This window comes from Ambystoma mexicanum, chromosome 14 (genome assembly GCF_040938575.1).
Source record: "Ambystoma mexicanum isolate Mex_15411 chromosome 14, UKY_AmexF1_1, whole genome shotgun sequence".
NCBI lineage: Eukaryota > Metazoa > Chordata > Amphibia > Caudata > Ambystomatidae > Ambystoma > Ambystoma mexicanum.
Genome location: NC_090940.1, coordinates 170,871,011 through 170,893,588, shown reverse-complemented (window position 1 = coordinate 170,893,588; position 22,578 = coordinate 170,871,011). Strand labels below are relative to the sequence as shown.

The 22,578-nt window shown below is 43.2% G+C and overlaps 1 protein-coding gene across 2 annotated transcripts in view; it reads left to right on the top strand.

Annotated features, from left to right (window-relative positions):
* The window catches only part of ZNF106 (zinc finger protein 106), a 693,205-nt gene that overhangs the window by 232,870 nt on the left and 437,757 nt on the right, over positions 1 to 22,578 (top strand). For both annotated transcript variants that reach the window (XM_069638825.1, XM_069638826.1), the window contains one exon: positions 2,809 to 4,935. In XM_069638825.1, coding sequence (XP_069494926.1) covers positions 2,809 to 4,935 — 2,127 coding nt within the window. The remainder of the gene's footprint in view (positions 1 to 2,808; positions 4,936 to 22,578) is intronic.

The window sequence follows — 22,578 nt, the reverse complement described above, 5'->3', positions numbered from 1 at the left end:
AATGGATCGCCTGGGTTATAAAGCAATGGCTGATCTATTGCCAGATGGGAAATGTATCTCTCCGCTAACCTGGCGGCAAGGACAAGTGGCACTGGGGTGGAACTTATGCAGTATTATAGAATACGGGTGGCTGTGATGGCACAATGGCCGGGTTTCCCGACTGAACCCCCTGATACTGAGGAATTGTTATGTCGCCAACTCCAGTGGCAGCCGGCGGATACTCTCGACACTATACAAAATGCTATTGAATAAACAACCATCCCCGTTCTCAGGGGCGAGGATTAGCTGGTCTGAAAATGTGGGGAGCGAACTATCTGATGCCCAATGGAAGCAAATGCGTGTTCATACCAAAAATGTTTCTCTAAATTTCAGATTTAGATGTATGCAATATAAAGTGTTGAACAAACTGTATTATACCCCCATGAAACTTAGCAAAATATACCAAGCTGTTGAACACTGTTGTCCTAGATGCCGCTTTGCCCAAGCTGACCATATGTACATGTTCTGGTCCTGCAGTCTGCAGGCATTCTAGGACTCTGTGTTAGACACTCTGTCGAAAATTGTGGACATTCTCTTGTAACATTCCCCTCTGGGAGTACTGTTTGGTGTGTGGGAGAACCTCCCAAACAAGAAACTCAGTTCTTTCGTAAATACAGGTTGCATGATAGCCAAGAGATGTATTTTGCAGAGGTGCCATCCCACCCAATAGCAAAGCATGGTTGGTAGCACTCACCTGGGCCCAAAACTATGAGGAGCTGTATACAGCCTTGTTGCCTCCCACATCTCGTCTCAGCGATGTGTGGGCCGAATTTAAGACCTACCTGGCTAACCTTCCCCCCACAGTCTAATTGTCCAGTATAACTGTATATGCTTATGATCTGACTGTGAGAACAGTCTTCTATGGTCATCAGATGCTTCATGGTCTGTATCCCGGAGAGAATTGCTAAGTTTGTAATATCCTATATGGCTTGATGTTGATTGTAATCCAATGTACTCTGGTTATGTTGCCAAATAAATAAAGGTGTAAAAAAAAAGAAATAAATAACATTAATCAAAGCGCAGTGGAGATTCCCAATTGGGGCATGCAATTTGCAAGTGTTTTGCAGCTGTTTCTTCAACTCACCCACCACCTTCACTAGGTACCGCTTGTTAATCTATGCAAAGCATGTGAATCTTAGCAGATTCACAAGCCTTGGAATATATACATTACTAACCCAGTAATAGTTTTTCTGTGGCTTGTATCTGCTTAGAATCACATGCCAACGCCCAACTTCCCGCATGGGAGGGAAGGCTCAATACAAAATACAGCCGCACCCAGACTGTACAGACATACATCATAAGAGAAAAACTGAGGGTGTTGAGATATGAAGGCCTGTGAACAAGTAGGGTAGGGATATTATGGCAGGAACACCACACCACGGTCAATGCCCCCTTTTTTCGAATTCGAAAAAGATATACTACTCGGAGCTAACCACTAGATGACTGCCTGTACAAAGCATTTTATTCTATGCACAGAAAAGCCAAAACAAGAGTATTTGCTGGGTAGCTAATGCTTGCCATAGAGAACCAATAGAATTGTTCTGTAACATAATGTATTGCAGTGACAGTGAGTAACTGAACAGCCATCATGGTTTTTGTACTCTCTCATGACTCTTTTTCCATTTAAAGATTGCCTTCACCTCAGGCTTATTGAGGAAGGCACATCTCAGAGTCTGGGAAATGGTTCAACTTGACATTGCTTGTCGCTGTTTCGTCAATAGCGTCACGTGATCCGCCAGAGATGTACATGGGATATAGTGATAGATGAGATTCTGAATACCTATAAGAGGGATCCAGCAGACATGTGATTACTGGGGAGGGTTAGTAATGTAGCAGACATGATCAGGTAGATCTGGAGTTGCAGAAATGTGTGTTGAGATTCCACAAACATGAACATGGTGCGTTTTCTCAGGCAAAGATGTAACGGAGCTAGTAGCACAAATGCTCCCACAGTGCTTTAATGGAAAATAGTGGCATATGGTCTCTGTTGAAGTAAAGGAGGTGGCCTGGCCTCTACCACCAACACAATGAATAATAGCCAATTTGAACCACAGGGTGCAGTGTCTGGCACTCTTCACAACACCCTACTCCTTGTGTTAGCATAGTGGCACACAGTACTACATATACAGGAATACACAGTGTAAGGTAAGTGCTAATGGGTGCCCTCCACAATGCTATGAACACATGAAGTGGATAACCCCTGAGTCCCACCTAACTTGCTCTTCTGTGGAACATCAGGAAGCAATGACCGTCTTTTCTGTGAATCTTTTTATTAAGGGAAGCTGGGTGATTCAGGGAGTCCGATGCATCCCTTCACCATTTGTACTAAAACTTCCATGCTCTTCCCCTGGTAATAATTCCTTGTTGATTGCCAGTCTACTCCGACTGTTTTAGTACCAGGAAGCATCTGGCTCAGTGTGTACATATCTACAACCTTATGATAGTTAAGCATCTGGAGTGACTCAGAACAACAAGCATTTACTTAAACAGAATATATCTTAAATATGCTGAAGAAAACCATGACTGTTTGGCAGCTCTATGTAAAATAGGTTGTCTGGAACTTTTCTAGCTGGCACTGTTTGATCATTGTGAATTTGTGTGCATCACTGCAATAGATGAAATAGTATATTTAGTTCCAGATGAGTACCATTCATTTGGGTAATAGTTATTATTAGTGTTTAGAAAGGAAGGAATCCAACATGAAGTGCTATATTAAAACTTGATTGTATTACCCTGTTGATGAGATTTGTCGTATTTTCTTCATTTCAGACAAGATGAAACAAGCAACACTGCCCAGGAACCATTGACTGATGATCGGAGGCTCCAGAGGATAAGAGAAGATTGGATGGTCCACGGCGCCCGAGCCAACTATGACCAATCGGGATGGCGTATTAATGGTGCACCATTTAGAGACTGGAAATGGGAAAATGAGAGCTTTCTTAATTCCCGAAAGGGCAACTTCCCACATTCCGCCAAAAATCCAAATTCAAGCAGATATGTCGGTGGTACAAAAGGACATGCTGTGTGGCATTCATCTGTTTCTGTAGGCCCAAAACGACACCAGAACCTTGGTAATTCCGGAGTTGCTTGGCATGCAAATAGGGGTAGTTCATTGACTTGGCATCATAATGCACCTGGAAGAAATCACAATTGGAACCCTGGAAGTGGTGTAAGTTTTCCAACCTGGCACCCAAATAATACTGGGGGGAATTGGAAAGCCACTCCGCGGGGTCCTAATGGGTGGAATGATGGATTTCCTCAAGTAAGAAATAGACTAGACGACATGGCTTTGAGCTGGAATACAAAACGTGGTAGGTCCATGAAGTACAACCAGGCTAGGTATCCTTGGCAGCGTGAGAAAGAGGATCACATCAGCAATATAATACCCTTCGGAGATGCGGCAGCGGAGCAGTGTGACACGGCCACGTATTCCATGGATTTCACCAGTGACTGCCTTCCCCCAGACAGTGCATTTGATTTTAGTGTACATGACAAATCTGAGCACAAAACTACCAAATGCAGTGGAAAGGGAACAAGCCCTTCTAGGGACAAACCACATCGATGGAGTCCTTATCCATCTCAGAAAGCTGCTGAGAACCAGCCTGCAACTGAAAACGATGTATCAGATACTCCAGAAAAGGATTCATCATTCCCACCCTTTCACTTGCCACAAAAGATTTCAAAAGATAACCAAGCTAATATTTCAGACACTATTCCAAAACGGAGTGTGAAGGACGGGCCTGATTGTCCATCTGAAAACGGCCAGTTAGATGTTGATTCCAATAATCCTTGCACAGAGCCCGTAGACCAAGCATGCCTAAGAAAATCTGATCAGGAGGTAAACAAATGTAACAGAATGCCATCCTTGAAATCCCCTCTTTTAGCTACACCCGACAAAAAACGTTCTCTACAGAAGCGTGATATGAGCGGTGGTCAAAAGAATATCAAGCATCTCTTCCCATCGTCTCCCAGAGAAAGTCGTACAAATTTGAGTGCACTCAATTTAGAAACTCACCGGCCCAACTCGTATGTCTCAAAGTTGCGCAGTGCCTCATCTCGCAATGCAAACAACAAGAATACCACTGAAACCTCTCCAAAAGAGCCAGTTGAAAGCCTAAGTGAAGTTCTACGGAAAGCCAAAGCAATTCTACAATGCAGCCAGTCTATGCGTAGTCAACATCTCACGAAAAGCTATAAAGAGCAATCAGAAGAGGCATCAAATAGTTCAGAAACTGGCACAGACCTTCACATGGATTTCCTGGAGAATGTGAGTGATGGGGAACTATCCGATTATGAAAATTCCGAAGACCCTAGTCTTTTAGATGGCTCATCACCTTGTGAAATGCCACCCAGTGAAGAAATCGGCAAGGAAGATGGGAAAACTGTTGAAATATCCGAGAAATCTTTTAGGGCATCGGGCATGGCCTCTGGTTCCCAAAAATATTCCACAGTTGAAATGGAGTCACTAGAGGTGCCATCCCATCTGGCTCTGAGCTTTGAGCCAGCTCTAGAACGTGAAGCCAATGGAGAGTCATTTGATGCGTCTGAGATAAGAAAAAACAATGATTGTGATCCAGACCTGCAAAAAGGAGGCAATCAACAGTCACTTCTACCTGAATTGAGTAAGCTTGGCCTTCCAGTTTCCCTTCAAAGAGACCTAACCAGGCACATTGGCCCTAAAAGCAAGGCAGGCACTCATCTGCCTGAGCCCAATCTCAATAATGCACGCCGAATCCGGAATGTTAGCGGCCATCGAAAGAGTGAGACTGACAAAGAATCTGGATTGAAACCAACCCTGAGGCAGATTCTCAATGCATCACGGAGAAATGTAAACTGGGAGCAGGTCATCCAGCACGTAACCAAGAAGAAACAGGAGCTTGGCAAAGGCTTACCAAGGTATAAAATCCTTTTCTTCATTTGAAATGTAGGTTGGAAGCATATTAGTAAGTAATTGTTATTCTTTTGAAACTTGCAGCTAGGTTTTGTTATATGAATGTATTAAGTTCAGCTGTCGTCGACAAGGGCATCGTGGCGTTATGAAATGGAAAAGTAGGTGCAGAGAAACAATGGAACTAAAGACAATGCCTAAAATAAAAATGTTTTAACAGCTGATGAAAAGACAAATGGTCAGCAGTGGCTCGAATAGGATAGGGGAGCTTGCTCCACAGCACAGCAGCGGTGACAGAAAAAGCTCAACTCGCCTCCACCCCAACCCATTTGCCTCCTAAACTTAAACTGCAGCACCTTGACCAGAAGCACATCTGCAGATTGGAGAACGCATGACGGGACATTAGACTGTCATTTTATTTGTAGGAATTTGGGACCAGTGCCGTTGAAGGCACGGTGTACAATACGAAGGGCTTTGAAATCAATGTGCTTTGTAAGGAAGGCATGGTGTTAGGCAAGATTGTATGCAGCACCCTTAGGGTGCACTAAAACAACCCTGACCTCCATGCAATAGCAACCAAACCTTTGGTATAAGTCTGTACTACACAGGTTGGTAGTGTGGACGAGTAGCCAGGCTTATCTCAAGGGGGGGGGTCAGTGTGAGCTGTAGGGGAGTTATACAGAGGTTCACAGTGACAAGTATTCAAGCAAACACGTACACACATGGTTTCCTGATAAAACAATTGTTAATTTATTTACCAGTCAGTTAATATCAGCCTTCTTCAGAACGGAGCACTGTAAAACACCACACAAATATACTTCAAAATTGTACACTCAAGTTCAGAATCAGTAATTACCTATTTGGAATGGCATACAGCAGGGACCTACACTTACAGATGACTTCAATTGCTAGGGTGCTGTTGACATTAATGTATTACTGTTGGCATTCAGAATTAGTTAAAAACAAGTCAAAATGGAAAGATTATTAGAGCAAACAAGATACCAAAAATATTTCTTAAGCAGGCAAATACTTTTAGATCCCCAAGTAAGAGTCATTCAATTAAAACAGGCTAAGCCAAAGTCAATATGCAAGAGTCTATGTGGGCTGAAGCCCTTCTTTGAAGGTAAATAAAAAAGTCTTTGCACAATGTTTCAGAAGTCTTTGAAGAAAAAGATGAGTCATTGTAGGGCCAGAAGCTGTTAGACTTGTGAGTAGTAGAAGATGCAAGAAACTCTACAGCAAGAGGTAAGTTCTCTTAGACTTTGTACATTACCTTTTAAAATGAAGGAACCATGCAGCAGATGACTCCTATTCCTGTGCAGCTCTGCATATCTCACTGTTCCTGGGCTTCAGTCGTGGGGTCACGAGGGAGGACATCGGGGGACACCTGCACTGCACTGGGACGGTCAAAACTTGCAACATGCAAACTTCACTTTCAGTGGCTGTTCAGTGTTTCAGCTCCTCGCTTCTACTGCAAATAGCAACAATGTGGTTCCCGGCTGTCGAGATGGACGTTCCTTGCTTCTGTGAGGAGGCTCAGGCTCGGTCAGTCCTGCTTCCTGGGAGTCCGGAGGATCTTTCTGGAGCACTTGGCCATCTTAAAAGAAACGCACACAAACTGGTGTTCCGCTCCCTGGCTCTATGGTTTCCGGCAGCAGCTCTGTGGAAATTCAACCAGCTCCTAGAAGGATGTCCAGGTGGCTTACTTTGAAGTTGATTAGTCCCACCAACTCAATGGGAGAACTGCAACAGTGAGATCTGCAGAGCTGCTCAGGAACAGAAGTCATCTGCTGCACTTTTTCTTCAATACAAAGGTACTATAAAAGTCTGAGAGATCTTAGTTTGCTGTAGAGTTGCTTGCATCTTCTACTACTCACAAGTCTAACGGCTTGTGGCCCTACATTGATTCTTCTTTTTCTTCAAAGACTTCTAAAACATTGTGCAAAGACTTTTCTTACATACCTGCAAATAAGTACTTCAGCCCATATAGATTTTTGCCCATTGACCTTGGCTTAGCCTGTTCTACTGAATGACTCTTATTAGGGGATCTGGAAGTATTTGCCTGATTAGTATGTTCTAATAACCTTTTACTTCTAAATGATTCTAAATGAAACAGTGATATATTAATGTCCCCAACATCCTAACTACTGAAGTCGCCTGTGGGTGTAAGTTGTGTCTGGGCCATCCCAAAAGGGTATTCACACTTTAGAGATATTAAGAGTATGTGTTTTGTGAAGTATATTTGAGTGTTACTGTAATATTGCTCCCTTCTGAAGAAGGCTTATTCTAACTGACTGATGAATTAATAATTGTTTATTCAAGAAACCTTGTCTGTAAGAGTTTATTTATTTTGAATACTTGTCACTGTCAATCCCTGTGTAACTCCCCTACAGCTCACATTGACCCCTCTTGAGATGAGCCTGGCTGCTCAACATGCTACCAAACTGTGTATTGACATTGATATTGGTGTTTTATTTCTATCACGCTCGTACACAAGTGTTTCAGAGCGCGACAAGGCAAGGGAGGGGAACAGGGGAGAACAAAGCAATGATCTTACTAGGCCCAGTGACATTAAGAACGCGCAAGTACATGAGAGAGGGGGGGGGGGAAAGTGCATGGAAGGGGGAGAAGTGGAAAGTACGAAGCAAGGGAAAAACAGATACATAATAAAGGCAACAAACAGTGGTAGTGCAGCCAGCAATTTGCAAGTGCTAGGTTTAAGGCAGCAGACAGGGTAGGTCTGATAAGTAAGTGCAGGATGAAAAAGTAAAGGGGGACTGTATGGGTACGGTTACAGACCCCATTGCAAAGGGTGGGGGGGGTGTTAGGGTGAGCAGGTACCTGGGCCCGGAGGACAGAGGGTGGCCAGGTGCACGGTGCCAAGAGAGAACAGATCAGCAGTGGAGAGGGGGAGCGAAGGCAGAAGAAAAGGGGAAGATCTTGAGGTGCTTCCGGAACCGGAGATAGTTCTCCTCAAGTTTTAGAGTGGCAGGGAGGCTGTTCCAGAGGGAGGCCCCAGCCGAAGACCGAGATCTACCCCAGCTCGTTTCTTAGAAAAACGACTGACCCTGAGGGAGTTGGAGGTAGAGGAGCAAAGAGCTCAATAGGGGAGGTATTTGCAGAGGGATAGCTGAAGGTATTTTGGACCCAGGCCCCAGAAAGCCTTGTGGACAATGCAGAGAATTTTGAATTTAATCCTTTCATCCACTGGGAGCCAAAGGAGAGATAGAGCTGGAGAGATACAGTCCCAGGGCTTGAGGCCAAGGACAAGTCTTGCAGTCCTGTTCTGGATTAGTTGTAGAGGGCTTAGAGTAGAGGCAGGGTAGATTTAGAAAAAGGCTGTTACAATAGTCCAACCTAGAGAGAACCAGAGCATGGGAGACCATGAGCTTCTGGGGGACGGAGAGGAAAGGCAGAGTACCTGTGAGGAGGTGCAGTAGGATGTTTGACTTTTTAGAGACCTCAGAGATGTGGGCGGAGAAGGAAAGTGTGGAGTCAATGACCCCGAGGTTCTTGGCCTCGCAGGTGGGGGTAGGAGGAGGGCCAAGGGAAACCAGCCAGAGAGTGAGCGGAAAGGATGGTGAAGGTGTGCCGATGAGGAGGATCTCCGTCTTGCTGGCATTCAGACAAAGATCATTGGCGGCACACCAATCTTGAATGGCAGTTAGGCAATCAGAGATGAGAGAGGGAGAGGAGGTGGCTGAGGGCAGCCTGAAAATGAGTTGAGTGTCGTCAGCATAGCACTGGAAATTTGAGCAGAAAATGGCAATGCAGTGGGCGAGAGTTGCCAGGTATTGGTTGAAAAGCCAGAGTGAGAGGTTAGACCCCTGGGAAACACCACAGGTAGAGGAAGATAGGAAGGAGCCAAGCTGGACCTGGGAGGGTTGATCAAAGAGGAAAGAGCTCAGCCAGGCCAGAGCCTGATCAGTGATACCCGGGTTATCACAGAGACGGTTGAGCAGGGTGGTATGGTTGACTGTGTTGAATGCAGTGAAGGTGTGCCGATGAGGAGGATCTCTGTCTTGCTGGCATTCAGACAAAGATCATTGGTGTAGTACAAGCTTATACCAAAGGTTGGGTTTCCTTTTACCTGTAGTTGTATTTTTTCCAAAGGGTACTGCATACAATCTTGCCTGACAGCAAGATATAGAGAATTACTGTAATCGAGAGTACCAAGAAGACACCACCACAACACGTAGTTGAGTGAGAAGAAAAGCAAGAATTTTTTGCAACAACTTCTGCATGAAGTGCCCTTCCTAGCAGACAGCACTCACCTGCGCCTCAGCCGATGGAGAGGAGGAGAACTTGCATCTGAGATTTCTAATCACAGTGGCAGGAGTGGACAGATGCCCCATAGAAGAGGGCCAGAAGGCAGGAGTCCAGAGAGCAGCAGCTGAGGGGGGGGGGCCCATCACCAGCCCCTCCGTTTTATCGCCATTAAGGCACAACCAGTTGTCACCCATCCTGATGTTAACCACATGTAAATAGGCGTGACAGCACTCCGTCGTATCAAGATTGAACAGATGAGTACTCATGATGATTTGGGTATTATCTGCTTATGAGTAACAGTGAAAGCCAAAGGAGTGAATAAGTGCCACCGAAGGGTGGGTATATACATTAAACAATACAGGGGACAGTGCCGAACCCTGAGTAACCCAACAGAGGAGGCGAATGGGTGCAGGCAAATAGAGGGTATGAGAAAGAGTTTGGGAACGGTCAGAGAAAAGAGTGAAACCATGCAAGGACCAAGCCAGAGATCCCAGCTGAGGACAGCCTGCTGAGCAGAATGGAATTATCAATGATGTTGAAGGCAGCCAACAGATATAATAAAATCAGTGCTCCGACATCATGTTGATCAGCAAGGCACAGCAGGTTTCCCCGGGCTGAGACCAGAACTGCTTCGGTCCCGTGGCCCGGTCCAAAACTCAGAGGGAAAGGAATCAAAGAAATTGGAGTGTTCAAGAAAAAAGCTCAGTATTGGCGAGTCCAGAGATTCAAGAAGTTTCCTTTAAAAAAAAATGGGAGGAGAGAGGGCGCAAATTAGAGGCAAGAGAAGAATCCAAAGACAGCTTTTTCAACATAGTTATAACCAAAGCATGTTTCAGAGCAGAAGGAATGGAGCCAGATAAGGGACTGGTTCACTGCAGAGACAACAGTAGAGACAATAGTAGGCATAACAGATATCAATACAGGAAGAGAAAGGGCAACAGCCGGAGAATCCGACTAGAGCTTGTCAGTGACAATATCAGAAAGCCCAGAAACCAGAAAAGAGGACCAAGAGTGTACCTGATTTGCCAACACCGCCGAAGGAGAGGTGCAGCCAGAGACCTCGCCCCTTCATTTCCAAGCTCATAAACGCATCATTCTCTACTAATTCGGTACCCAACAATCTGAAACAGTCATGGGTCCTCCCGCTTTTAAAAAAGCAAACCCTGGACCCAGCCATCCCTACAAATTACAGGCCCATCACAACCGTCCCCTTCTTGTTAAAAATCCTTGACAGAGTGGCCTACTTGCAAATTCAGCATTACCTAGAGGCCAACCAACTACTTGGATTACGTCAGTCTGGCTTCCGGCCACAACATGGAACAGAAACTGCCCTTGTTGATCTTAAGAGTCAGATTGACGAAATCAAAGATAAGGGCAAGGCTGCCATCTTACTCCTTCTAGATCTCTCAGCAGCCTTCGACCTGGTTGACCACAAGATACTCTGCAACCACCTCTCGTCTGCCGCCCACTTCTCCCCATCTGCTGTCTCGTGGATCCAGTCCTTCCTGGCCAACAGAACCATGAGAGTCTTCTCTCCTGTGGCAGCAGCAGACCCCATCCCTATCACCTGTGGTGTCCCCCCAAGGCTCATGTGTTTCACCAACCCTATACAACATCTTTACAAAGCCCCTCTTTGATAAACTGGACCGTCTGGGTGTCACCTACACAAACTACGCGGATGACACCCAGATACTCCTCACTATCTCGGGCAACTACAACACTGATGTAGCTAGGATCAACGAAATCTTCTCTGTCATTCAGGTCTGGATGGCCACACATAGCCTCTGCCTGAATGACGAGAAGACTGAACTGCTCATTGTTGGTGCACCTAAAAACCTACAAAAACTCAGTCCCAACTATTCCAATATCTTAATTGATGGCAATACTATCCCGATCGCCAAAAGCGTGAAAACACTTGGTTTCTACCTTGACGCAAACACCTCACTAAAGAAGTCAATTCGATCGCCTCAGCCACGGCCTACACAGGAAAACTAATCAGAGCCTGTAGACCATTTCTTTCCCCTAACAGCTGCCTCACGCTAGCCAGAGCTCTTATACAATCAAAGTTAGACTACTGCAATAGCCTCTACTTAGGTGCCAACCAAGCGATAATCAGCAAACTCCAAGTCCTTCAAAACAATGCGCTACGCGCAGCGCTAAACATTCCTAGGCGTGAGCACATCTCTGCCACCAGAACCACATGCAAATGGCTCACTATCCAACATAAAATCGATCTTAAATCCCTCTGCCTCACCTACAAAGCTCTCAACAACTTAGCCCCCCTACCTTACTAACAAATTCACCATGAGAACTTCCATCAGAACCACGAGATCGTCCAATACCCTATGTCTCACAGTACCTAGATTTACTTCCAAAAGAGCAGGTGGCTCAAGCTTCACTGTCCTTGCCTCCCAACTCTGGAACTCCTTGCCACTGAATATCAAGGAGTCCAAATCCTTCCAGTCGTTCAGGAAACTAGCCATTGGGTGGCTCCTGTCAAAAAGCCAACCTTAAGTCTGAACCAGTTCAAACTGCTTACAAACTGCACATGTCTCTTCTGTTGTTTCTGCTTGCTATTACTCCCATTTCTGTATATTCTGTATATACTTGCTACATTATGATTATTGCCCTCATTGTATACTCTGTATATACTTGCTACCTTACGATTAGTGTTTCCATTGCACTGTACCTGTAACCTGTACCAAGCGCCCTCATACTCCCGGGTCCGGAGCGCTATAGAAATAAACAAACAAACAAACAGACATTAGACCAAAAACCAGAGGTTAAGGTTTTTTGATGGATAAGAACAATCTTATCTGCAAAAAAAGATAAATGGGAATCGCTATGAAATTGAGAGGGACAAACACAATTAACAGAGTCAGAATCACTCGAAAGTGCAAGCACAGTACTAAACTCCTAAAGTTTATTCGGTGCAACTTCAATCCGAGTGGTATAGGTTACTATCACAAATAGCTTGCTGCTAGATGGCTGTGGCCTTATGCAAAGAGGATCTTGGCCTTATGCAAAGAGTATCTTTCCAAAGGGGAATTTTAGAGATACCTTTTGCACTCTGCTTGCCTGCGGAAAAGATGCAGACTGGCCAGATGAGGGGTAAACCATGGATCAGATTAACCAATATGGGGTTTAGGCTTCCTAAGTGGAGCAAGTGCATTCGCTGTGAACTCAAATATGTACGAGAGCCCAGTATGAGGAGCCAGAAATGAAATCCAGACACAAGGGAGTTATGGTGTTAGGTCAAAGACTTCGATTAAAATGAAAGGCGTGGGGAAACGCCTCTCTGTCCCTGCTCTAAGAGGTGTTTCCCTGAAGAAAAAAAAAACTAGGGGTCTGTCAATGTTAGCGTCCAAAGCAAAACTATCCCATGTCCAGAGTACTATTCTGACCCTCACGTTCTAACAAAATTAACTCTAAGGTGAAAAGGGTAATGTCTTCAGCCTTGAGTGGTGTATAAATGTTCAAAAAGGAAATGCGTAACTGCAACACAAAAGTTCAAGAAGGATATAGTTCCTTGTTCCAGAGGGTGGTTCCCTTTCCCTGGATTTCTCTTCACTGTGTTTTATATTCAAGAAAATCAGTTCCTTAAGTTTCTCTTGATCAACAACACAACTGGTACATAGAACAATTTGGCTGTTATTCTTTATCTGGAATGCTCAACTGCCAGGTTTTATCTCTTTAATATGTTTCCACAGCCTTTTGCTAATCCTGATGTATCCTTATCAGGACTTCTTAGGTACTGGATATTATACACTGTTTAACTTGACATGACTGGTATGCTTACCTGCCATGGATTTTTTTTATATGAACACACTTGCAACTTGCATTCACCTGGTATACTCTCCTGCCAGGGCTTTTCTTATATGCACACACTTGTAACCTGCCTGGGATACTTTCCTGTCAGGGCTTTTCTCATATGCATTGTTGCACCTCTTAATCTGCCTGGTGTACTCTCTTGCCACAGCTTTTCTCATGTGTGCTCAGTCCACACTCTTCAACTGGACAGTCTCTTTACTTGTTTTGTCTCCCCATGAATCTTACTGATCTGCTATCCTGCCAGGTCTTTTCCTCACAGCTGTACTACATACACTCACAAAGGTGACAGTCTCTTAAGCTTATTCTACTTTTAAATTTTTTTTTTTACAAGATATTCATTTACTCATTCTTCCTCATGTATTCCATTTGGGATTATTCGGTTTTGACGGCGTTGCCTATTCGCTCCGTTGTCCCTGCTTCGCTCGGTGCACTCACTGGTTCTTCCTGGGTTAAGGTGGTTCTTACGCTGAAAGCCTGCTGCAGACCTGCGTCGTCTTGCTTGCTGTTTCTGGTTTTCAGCTTCTGTGTTTCGCGGCTCCTGCTTGCCTATTCTGTGTCTTCCCAAGCTTAAGGGACGTAGAGGTTGCTTCCTAGTACCAGCGAATGGCCAGAAGCCTTGCATCTTCTCCTGGCGTTCTCGCAGCATAGTCTTCTCAGCAATCTGCTCCCTGCTTCTGTGTCAGTAAGCCAGTTGGCTCCACAGTATCTCAGACAGCACAGAAAAAAAGCAGCGTTCTCTGGCCAGTGTCTGCTCGTCAGCTGATTCGCCAGTTTAAATTTCCCAGTTTCAGGTTTGTTTCTCAAAACAATAGGGAGCAGCGTGAGCTCTTGACTTCCAGTGATCCTCAATACTCGGTTCATCTCTCTCATCCCAGTATTCTCTGGCTTATGGTAATGGTAGTCTGTTTCTGATGACTTATATTTAAAGTCTGGAAGAGTGTTCCCAATGGTATTAAAAGGCAAGTCCGTTCTTGATGAATATGCAGTCTGGTATGGTGCTTTTCAGGATCCTTCCTAGATGGGGGAGGAGAGGTATGACAATATGCCATGAAGGCATGGGAAATGGCGAGGGTATCCTCAAAAGAAAAAGGGGGATACCATGTCTCGTCTGATGATGTCATGACACCCTCCTGAGGGATGCCACCCCCCCCATGTGATCCTCCCTCATATAGCGGCCCACAGGGTCAGGATCAGATAGCGGCTGCCTTCCCCTGGCAACATGGGGAGAGGTTACAGCTGGGAAAGGAGTGATGACCCCATCAGATTCATCACAGCAGAGAGATTAATTATGGGCAATGTTCTGCAGGCATCACTAATATGAGATGCAATGACATATGGCTGAATAGGACTCCAGGAGCAAATAAAAGAGAACGGAACAAACAGACCAGAATAGAGAGAGATGGAACCTCAATCCGGAACGGAATAATAAAATGTGTCCATGAGACCGGCCTAGAGGGAAATACCAACACCAGGGCAAGTGGCATAATATTAAAATCAAGGGTGTTAAGAAGGTGAGTAGCACCCCTGGGCAGCTGAGAGAGATCAAAATCCAACAGTGCCGAAGTAGATGGGCTGCCTGGAGATCTGAAGGATCATTGGGGTGCATGTTAAAATCAACGACCATAATAAGCTTGGCAAAACAGGGTTTAAGATTCGCCAACAAATCCAAAAAATGTGAGACAAATAATGGATCAGAAGCGGGCAATCAATAAATTCACAAAATGTGGAGCGATTTGGTCGCGGATAAGGTCACAGACAAAAAGAGCCTCCTCCTTGGAGACTCAAGAGGCACAAAGATACAGTTGAAGCAAGAACGATGGATCAGAGCAATGCCCCCACCAGGACGAGGGGAATGTCTATCTGCCCTAAGAATAGAATACTGCCCAGGAGGTAGAGCCTGGACTAGACACAGGTTGGATGCATCCCCCAACCAGGTCTCAGTGACACAGACCAGGTCAGATTTATATTCATGCAGGCATTTTTAACAGTCCAGAGCATGGTCCGCCAATTAGTGGGACCGAGGGTGGACTGAGGAGCTAAATTCAGTAGCATCTCGCGTGAATAAGTCCTCATACCAGGAGAGCGCTGGGTCCATAGGCTGCCTGAACCCCGGATGGGCTAGGCTTAGGCATGATTTTGGAATGCTGAGGGCACCTCTGCTGTGCTTCCTAGGAAGCATCTCTGTTATATAGCACAGGGGTCAATTAGCCCGAGTCTGTCAGTAGGCACAGAAGACTCTACATGTGTGTGCAAGTCTAAAATGAATGAACGGCTGGAGAAGCCAGGCACCCTCCAGCCAGGGAGCAGTGCCTACAATGAAATCAGTAAGTAGAACACAAACCATAAAATAAACAAAATAAATGTAGGCACTAGCCCAAAAAAGAAGACAACTGCATCCAGTCACCCACCTTAGACATGGGAGAACTCGCACCTAATAAAACAAACTTCAAATGTCAAGGCAACAAAATGGCAAATAAGCTAATCAAATAAACACTGCTTTAAAATCCAACCACAGTAACTCTTGACTTATATTTGTAATAGTTAAAATTATAGCATCGGAGTCAACTGCCTTATGTAATGCATTTTCCACATGATGTTTTTTGATCAGATCATTGGTAAATTAGGAGCCTTTTTTAGGGTGGATTCATCCTATCGTGGAACAACCTTCGCTTCAGGTGCATTGTCTGCAGTTTTTGCATGGACTACCATTCACCCCTCTTCTATTTATCCTCTTTTAATTTCTCCTTGTGTTCTTTTAATCTCTGAGACACGTGTTGTGTACACTGTGAGGAACTCATGGTGACAACAGTAAACGGACACAAGTGATCACAGTTCAAGTGTGTTTATTTAAACTGTATGCAGGTTGGAAAAACGCCTAAGCTAAACCTAAATTTAAGATGGGGGAGCAAGCGTCGACAATCAAATGAAAAATAAGGCACTCCTAGTGGCGTTTTGTCAAATAAAAAGGGCCTATACTAAGAAACCTATTGCCAAACCTTACAACTAATACAAAAAGGGTGTGGGATAGTTTTCAAGAACAGAAAGAAGTGTTTGCAAGTATGTCAGGATGCAGTAGCTCTGATTTCCCTTCCCCACGTTTGGAGCACGGGGTAAGATATGAGCTTGGAGCACAGTACACACTCGAGATTTCCCAGCACAAGTTAACAGTTCCAAAGGCAGCAATCGGGACCGTTGATGGCCAAGTCTCGTTCCTCTTGAAAGTCTCTTGCCTTCAAGGGCCTGATGTATTCACTAACAAAATGAAAGTTCTTTTCCACAGTTGACGTTGGGTGATGGCTTCACACCTTGGTCCCCCTCTTCCGGGCACCGACACTTCACATATACTTTTAGGCAGATGCGTTGCTATGGGGGGGGCTAAGGGGGCTATAGCCCCTTGTCTTTTGGTTGTAGCCCCGGATAGAATCTCAGGAGCTACAACCAAAAGGCTAGCTAGCCCCCAGTCCTGACAGTTCCGACATCAGCGTAGCCCCAGGTCTTTTCCAGACCCTTCTTTTAGGTGATGGTTTCACCCTTGAGTCCCCCTCTTCTGGGCGCTGACCCAACAGTTCCCATCAGTATCCATGCATTTCAGGGCTGCGAGTTCCTGATCCTGGGGCCCTGATAGGTTTACTGAGAAAAACAACAATTAAACATAAAGGTTCTGCTTCACATATTTTCTGGGTGTTAGCTTTCCACCCCTGGATCTCCCTCGGCTGGGCTCGGACCATAAATGACGAGTGGTACAGTGTACTTCACCTGTCTTCTCTTTAGTGGGATTCACTTCCCTTAGCTTCTCAATGTCTTTTCAAACAGTTCATAGCGTACATCCCTTGGCCGGGTTTCCCTTTGTCAACGCACTGTTTCTCAGGACTTTAGACTTTGCCCCCTTCTCATTAGCACCCTTGTTCACTCTTTGCGATTTCACATTCACTGTTCAACATTTACTTTCATTGTTCATGGGATTCACTTCCCTTACTTTCTCATGAAGCGGGATTCACTTCCATTGCTTTCTTTAAAGTTCTTAGGTCAAAGGCTTTCGACTGTACAGGGATTTTGCTTGACCTCCTGTGTGACCACTTGGACACAACTTGACGGCTCTCCTATGGCCTTTTGGTATCTGTAGTTTCACTTCACTTAGATGGGGCTTGACCAGTGTTTCTCTGAGCAACACCCACATGATGCCGGTTCCCTCTGCAGCGGCCCCCCTTAACACTTTTAGAGTTCCATGAACTTAGTTCAACTTGCCGCTTTGTGACTTTCATTCACCACAGCCCGGCTCTTCTCGGCTCTCTCCTCGACTCACTGGCTGTGATGAACCGCTTGGCTTTCTTCGTAACTGGAGTCAAGGCCGGTACAACGGTAGCAGGAGTTTCCCAGGCTGCCGCTTATCAGCCTCGACACGCTCCATGTAGCGTTGACATCTGCTGCTGCCCACTTGGACTATTGTCCTTGGTCTTAAGTTTCTTTCAGTGAAGGGTTTGCAGGGTTTTGTTGAAAAGGGCAAGGTCGCTTCTCTCCTCATCAGCCTCTCGATATCTGCCGCCTTTCTCTTGACCTGCCAGATATGGATAGCTGTCTCGTCATGTTGTCTGCCTCGCTCGTACTGTGCTATTTTTCCCCACTGTTTATCCCTGTGTTACAGTTAACACCAGTTAATGGTAACCTTGTTTATTAAAACTAAAGATGTTGGAAACCCCATTGGAAGTTTAGGCCATGTAAATGTTTTTCACTAACATTGATTTAACAGAAAATATGAGACAAAGTGAAGACATTGAATATGGCAATATGCTAAACAAAATTAGAATAGGAAAAGTAAACCAGAGCTCAATAAGTAAATTACAAGCATTACATACACATTTTATGTGACAATGAAGTCACTGCAGAACAAGAGTATAGTGCTTTAGTAAAACAAGGCAACAAAACGGTATTTATTATGTCAACTTTAGCAGATGTTGAACATGTAATTGTGAAAGGATTTCCAAAGAAGTCACTGCAAGCAGTAGACAAAGTAGAACAGTCTGCTCTAACTAAAAAGATGCAACAAAATGCCACAAAGTTTAAAAGCATTACAACATACAGTTTCTAGAACAGCTGACATTGATAGTTGTTTAAAAATGAGTTTGAACGCTAAAGTAATTTTAAAAAGAAATGTTAGTGTAGAAGAAGGCTTAGTGAATGGAGCTAAATATCAACCATGCCAGCATTTGATTACATTAAAAAAGTCCAAGAAATAAAGTTACTGTATGCTTTCAGCTTTGAAAAGATTTTTATGTAATACACAATTCCAATAGCACCAGCATGTACGGTAACAATACATTCATCCTAAGGTAGACGTATGCATATAGCATAGACATAGGACATACATTTGTACAGGTGGGATGAGTTATGTGGCTTTCTCAAGAGTGCAAACGTGTACTGGTTTATTTATAATACATATGGATGTGTTAAAAGTCAGTTTGCATTCCATGTATAAAAGAATACAACCGAGTGTGTTCAATGTATGCTCATTGCTTACCACCAATTGATATACCAATAAACGGGAAATCGGTAACATCCAAGGTAAATGCAAATATTGTACAGTACAATAAATCCCAAAGTTACAGATAAAAGTAAGAACATTAATACAGCTGTTAAGCCAAGTACCTTTAGTAAAACTAACAGTTCTACACATAGCCCTCCAGATTGTATTAATGATACTGTTATCCTAATGTAAATTTATATGTGATGTTAAACGTGCATCCTGGTGTAGAACAAATGGAGCTTACAGGTAACAACGTTTTTCTTTCATCTGTACTAACAGTGCAGAAAAAATACATGGTTTTACTTCTATTCTTTGAGAAATTGATACAGTATTGCAGGAAACCTATTCTACCAGTAACACAATCCTTATGAATTATTGTTGGTAACATTTTAAAATGTACTTCAAGCTGGAATACATGTTTATAATACAACAGATATAAATCATGTATGTACAAATCATTCCATGTCTTGCAAATACACCTGTCCAGGATGTAAGCAACCAATTAAACTCTTCAGGTTACATATCATTCGAACTACCTCATTCTAGTATTAATAGCTTATGGTGTAAAATTAAACACTTTCACAAACTATACACATTCTGAAATGTTTCTATGTAGGGAACTAATTATAAAACCAAGCATTATTTAACATCTTGGAAACACCACAAACCTAGCTCTTACATGATATATGTATGGTAAGATTAAATATGGTTTAAATGTAATGATGAGAAAATTACCATAAAATAATGATTTGCATGGAATTTAAAAGAAACCTACATTATTTTTATTAAAAAAGAACAGCAGCAAGATTCAATTCTCATTGTTACAGAATTAAAAAATGCATATAAAAAAATACAAAGTCGTAATTCCCAATGCTCTCGCAATATCAGAGTCTTAGTAAGGATCCAGAGATTTTAATTGATCCTCGTAATTCATATTTTGAATTCATATTTTCATGGAGGTTATACTAGGCCTGCTATCTCGGCACCAAATTAATGTTCCTCACCTCGCAGGAGAGGTGCACTGTTACTCTATCACTCTCTTGTATTACTGTGGTAAGCTTCAAGGGTGTCTCAATCTGATGGTTTCCCAATTTGTTTTGCCGAATCAATTCCAGCCTTGTTGGGCTCAATGACTGTTGCCCTTCGCGGTGGTGGGGTTTTCCGCAATCTTTTCTTTCTTGTTGTGAGCTGTTTAGATTTTGTGGTTCAGGTTATCTTCATTTTAACCGAAATGTGGCATAATATAAACATTAGTTTACAAACATTAGGCATAATTACGTTCCGATAACAACATGAAGGAAGTCCTTCTCCTAGCCCCACAAGTAATATTTGCAACTGATTGTTTTTCCATTGGGTTATGTAAAACCGCAAACCTTTGTTAAACTTTTGTTTTGAAGAAACAAGAAAGGCTTTTTGATGCTTTACATCCAGGAGAAGGGATTCCTTGTGGATTCCGAACAGTAGCTGCGCTTTATGGTGTTTTGTTGTAGTGACAGGGATAGCGTAGGAGCTTTTTGTGACCGGGACGGTGCCTTTTTGTTTAACTCGCACTTCCTGATGAACACCCACGTTTTCTTGAGTTTAGGTTGGGAAGCCCCCTTCGAGTTAGGGATAGATAGGTTTGGTTTTCATCTATTAAAAGTCTATAGCAAACACTTTGGCACCACTTGGTCAGTCGCTTTATTCCTTGCCACACTCCACAGTGACTCCCTAGATGTTGCAGTAATAATCTATGCCAAAGTTCACTTCACAACTTGAGTCTGTGCTTTTCCAAACATCTGTTTACAGTCGAGCTCTAAACTTGACAAAAATACAGCAGGCCACTCTTTATTTCAAAGCCATTTGAAAATAAAAAAAAAACTTGCATTAAAAATGTACTGCAGGCCAAATATAGGAACAAAAATAAAATCGGAAATTTTGACAAATTGGCTAAATGCCAATATTTGAAAACCAGGGTGCAAATTTCAATTGCTCTGAATATTAAATCTGAATGATTGCTGGTTTGATCTGCCCTTCATACAAATACAGATTCTGCTCACCAAGTTTCAGCAAGCTCTACTTACACCCCCCTCATTTGGAGGGCTTGCTACGGGATTTACTCAGTCGTAATCTAGTTAGCTCCAATGCTGGATTCTCTTTTCTGCAACATTATAGTGGATACTGCAGCTCAGTGTTCGTAGTGTTAGTGTCATGAGTTAAGGGTCAGAGTGTCTTGTGCCACACTTCATAGTTTAGCTAACCTGAGCATGTTGAATTATGCCATATGCTGTGCGCTACAATAGGCATGACTCTTTATGAGAATGTCTCGTCCTTCTCTTCGGCTCGGGTTTAGATTATCTCAATGAAATGTACCTTTGTAATTATAAACAAAGTATTGCTTCACAATCTAATGCAATGTTATAGAATATAGTGGATTTGGAATGTTCTTAGTGCTTGATTAGTACATCCTGAAATGTAAGCATTACTTATTATGGCTCATTTCTACCATTTGAGAATGGTTTCAGCAATGGAAGAATAACCAGCTTTTAAAAAAGAATGCTGTTTAGCACAAATCATGCTTATTTGGCCAGGCTATGTTTGTGTTGTAAATTGTAGCTGCACTGGCAGAGCAAGGCATTGTTTGTGTGCAAGCCTGAATGTACTGTGTAAAACGGAATATACCATAGAGAGAGCAGAGGATGTTGTAGCAAGGCATAAATTAGTTTTCAAAAATGGATTAGCAGAGGTTGCTAATTAAAATAGCATTGATTAGCAAACAGACCCATTTGATTAGCAATGTTGTACTAATACTGTTAATGTCATCAGAAGTTATTTGTACCAAAGACATGAAATGGGCAACAATACAGCGTTTTTGTGTACCGCTGAAATAAGAAATTAGCGAGAACCATTCGGACTTGCAAATTCAGCTAGACCTGCATGTCAGGTAACTTAGTTTACCTACTCGATCTAAGAGAAATGCACTCAACCCGTAGCAACTGATGACACAGTTAAATGCGATTTGTGTAACATGGTGCATGTCACTACAAACCTGATTTATGTTTGGCACACTGCTGCCACCCATAGGCCAGCCATTCACAGTGAAACATTTGATATTTACTGCAAACAAAGTAAATGTTCAGTAAATGTTTCAAACAACCCTTGCAAATGGTACTAGCCCATCATAAAAAATTGATCTACTATGCGAGTAGGCGAAAGACTTTGTGAGCCGCGGATGAGTGTCTGTAAAATGTAAAAGGTTAGTTGCATGATTGGACACAAATAAATAGATATAATAAATAGGCTCTGAAAACCGTTTGTCAGCTATCTCCTGTAGGTGCTAATCTATAATGCAATCATAATTTCAAAGCGAGCTCTGGAAGCTAACTACAGTGTATGAAAGTGCAATAGTTCTGTAGATGTACCAACTGGATGGAACTATTGATCACTACTTTGTGTAAACATCCAGTTAGCTTTGTGTATTCATTACGTAAGAGGAAAGAAAGTAAGACTACACAGTGTGGATGGCGTAGCAAGCAGTGAACTGGGCAAACTAGGTGGAATATTGTAGTTTGTGGTCATTTCGTTTTCAGGGTAGCTGTGATAAAGCAACAGGGTGATAAAATAGAATGCCAAGGAGTCTGGGATAAGCTCATATATGGAACACCAACTGCTCAGATAAATTCAATCAGCAAGTTACAAAACTGATGCATCTTCATCAACAAAATAAAATATAGCTGACACTGAGATTTAGATACACTGACCTAAACTCAACTGTAAAAATTGGATGATGCAATGGCAGAAGACCGGGCTATTTTGACAAAATGGGCACCCATGCTTGTCTTACTGCAGCTGCAATTGCAGCCTGCGGTAAAAACACAATGGTAGTAAAAGGTAAACCACTGCCACCAGCCATTAATTGTAGAAAGGGTAATGTTACATGAGAAACTAGACAAAGGGGATACTAAGTAACCCCTCCAGCACCCTATGGTAAGATGGTGTGTGCTGGGTCTAGAAAGTTACAAATTGTAAGTAAAGTCAATTTCACTTCACT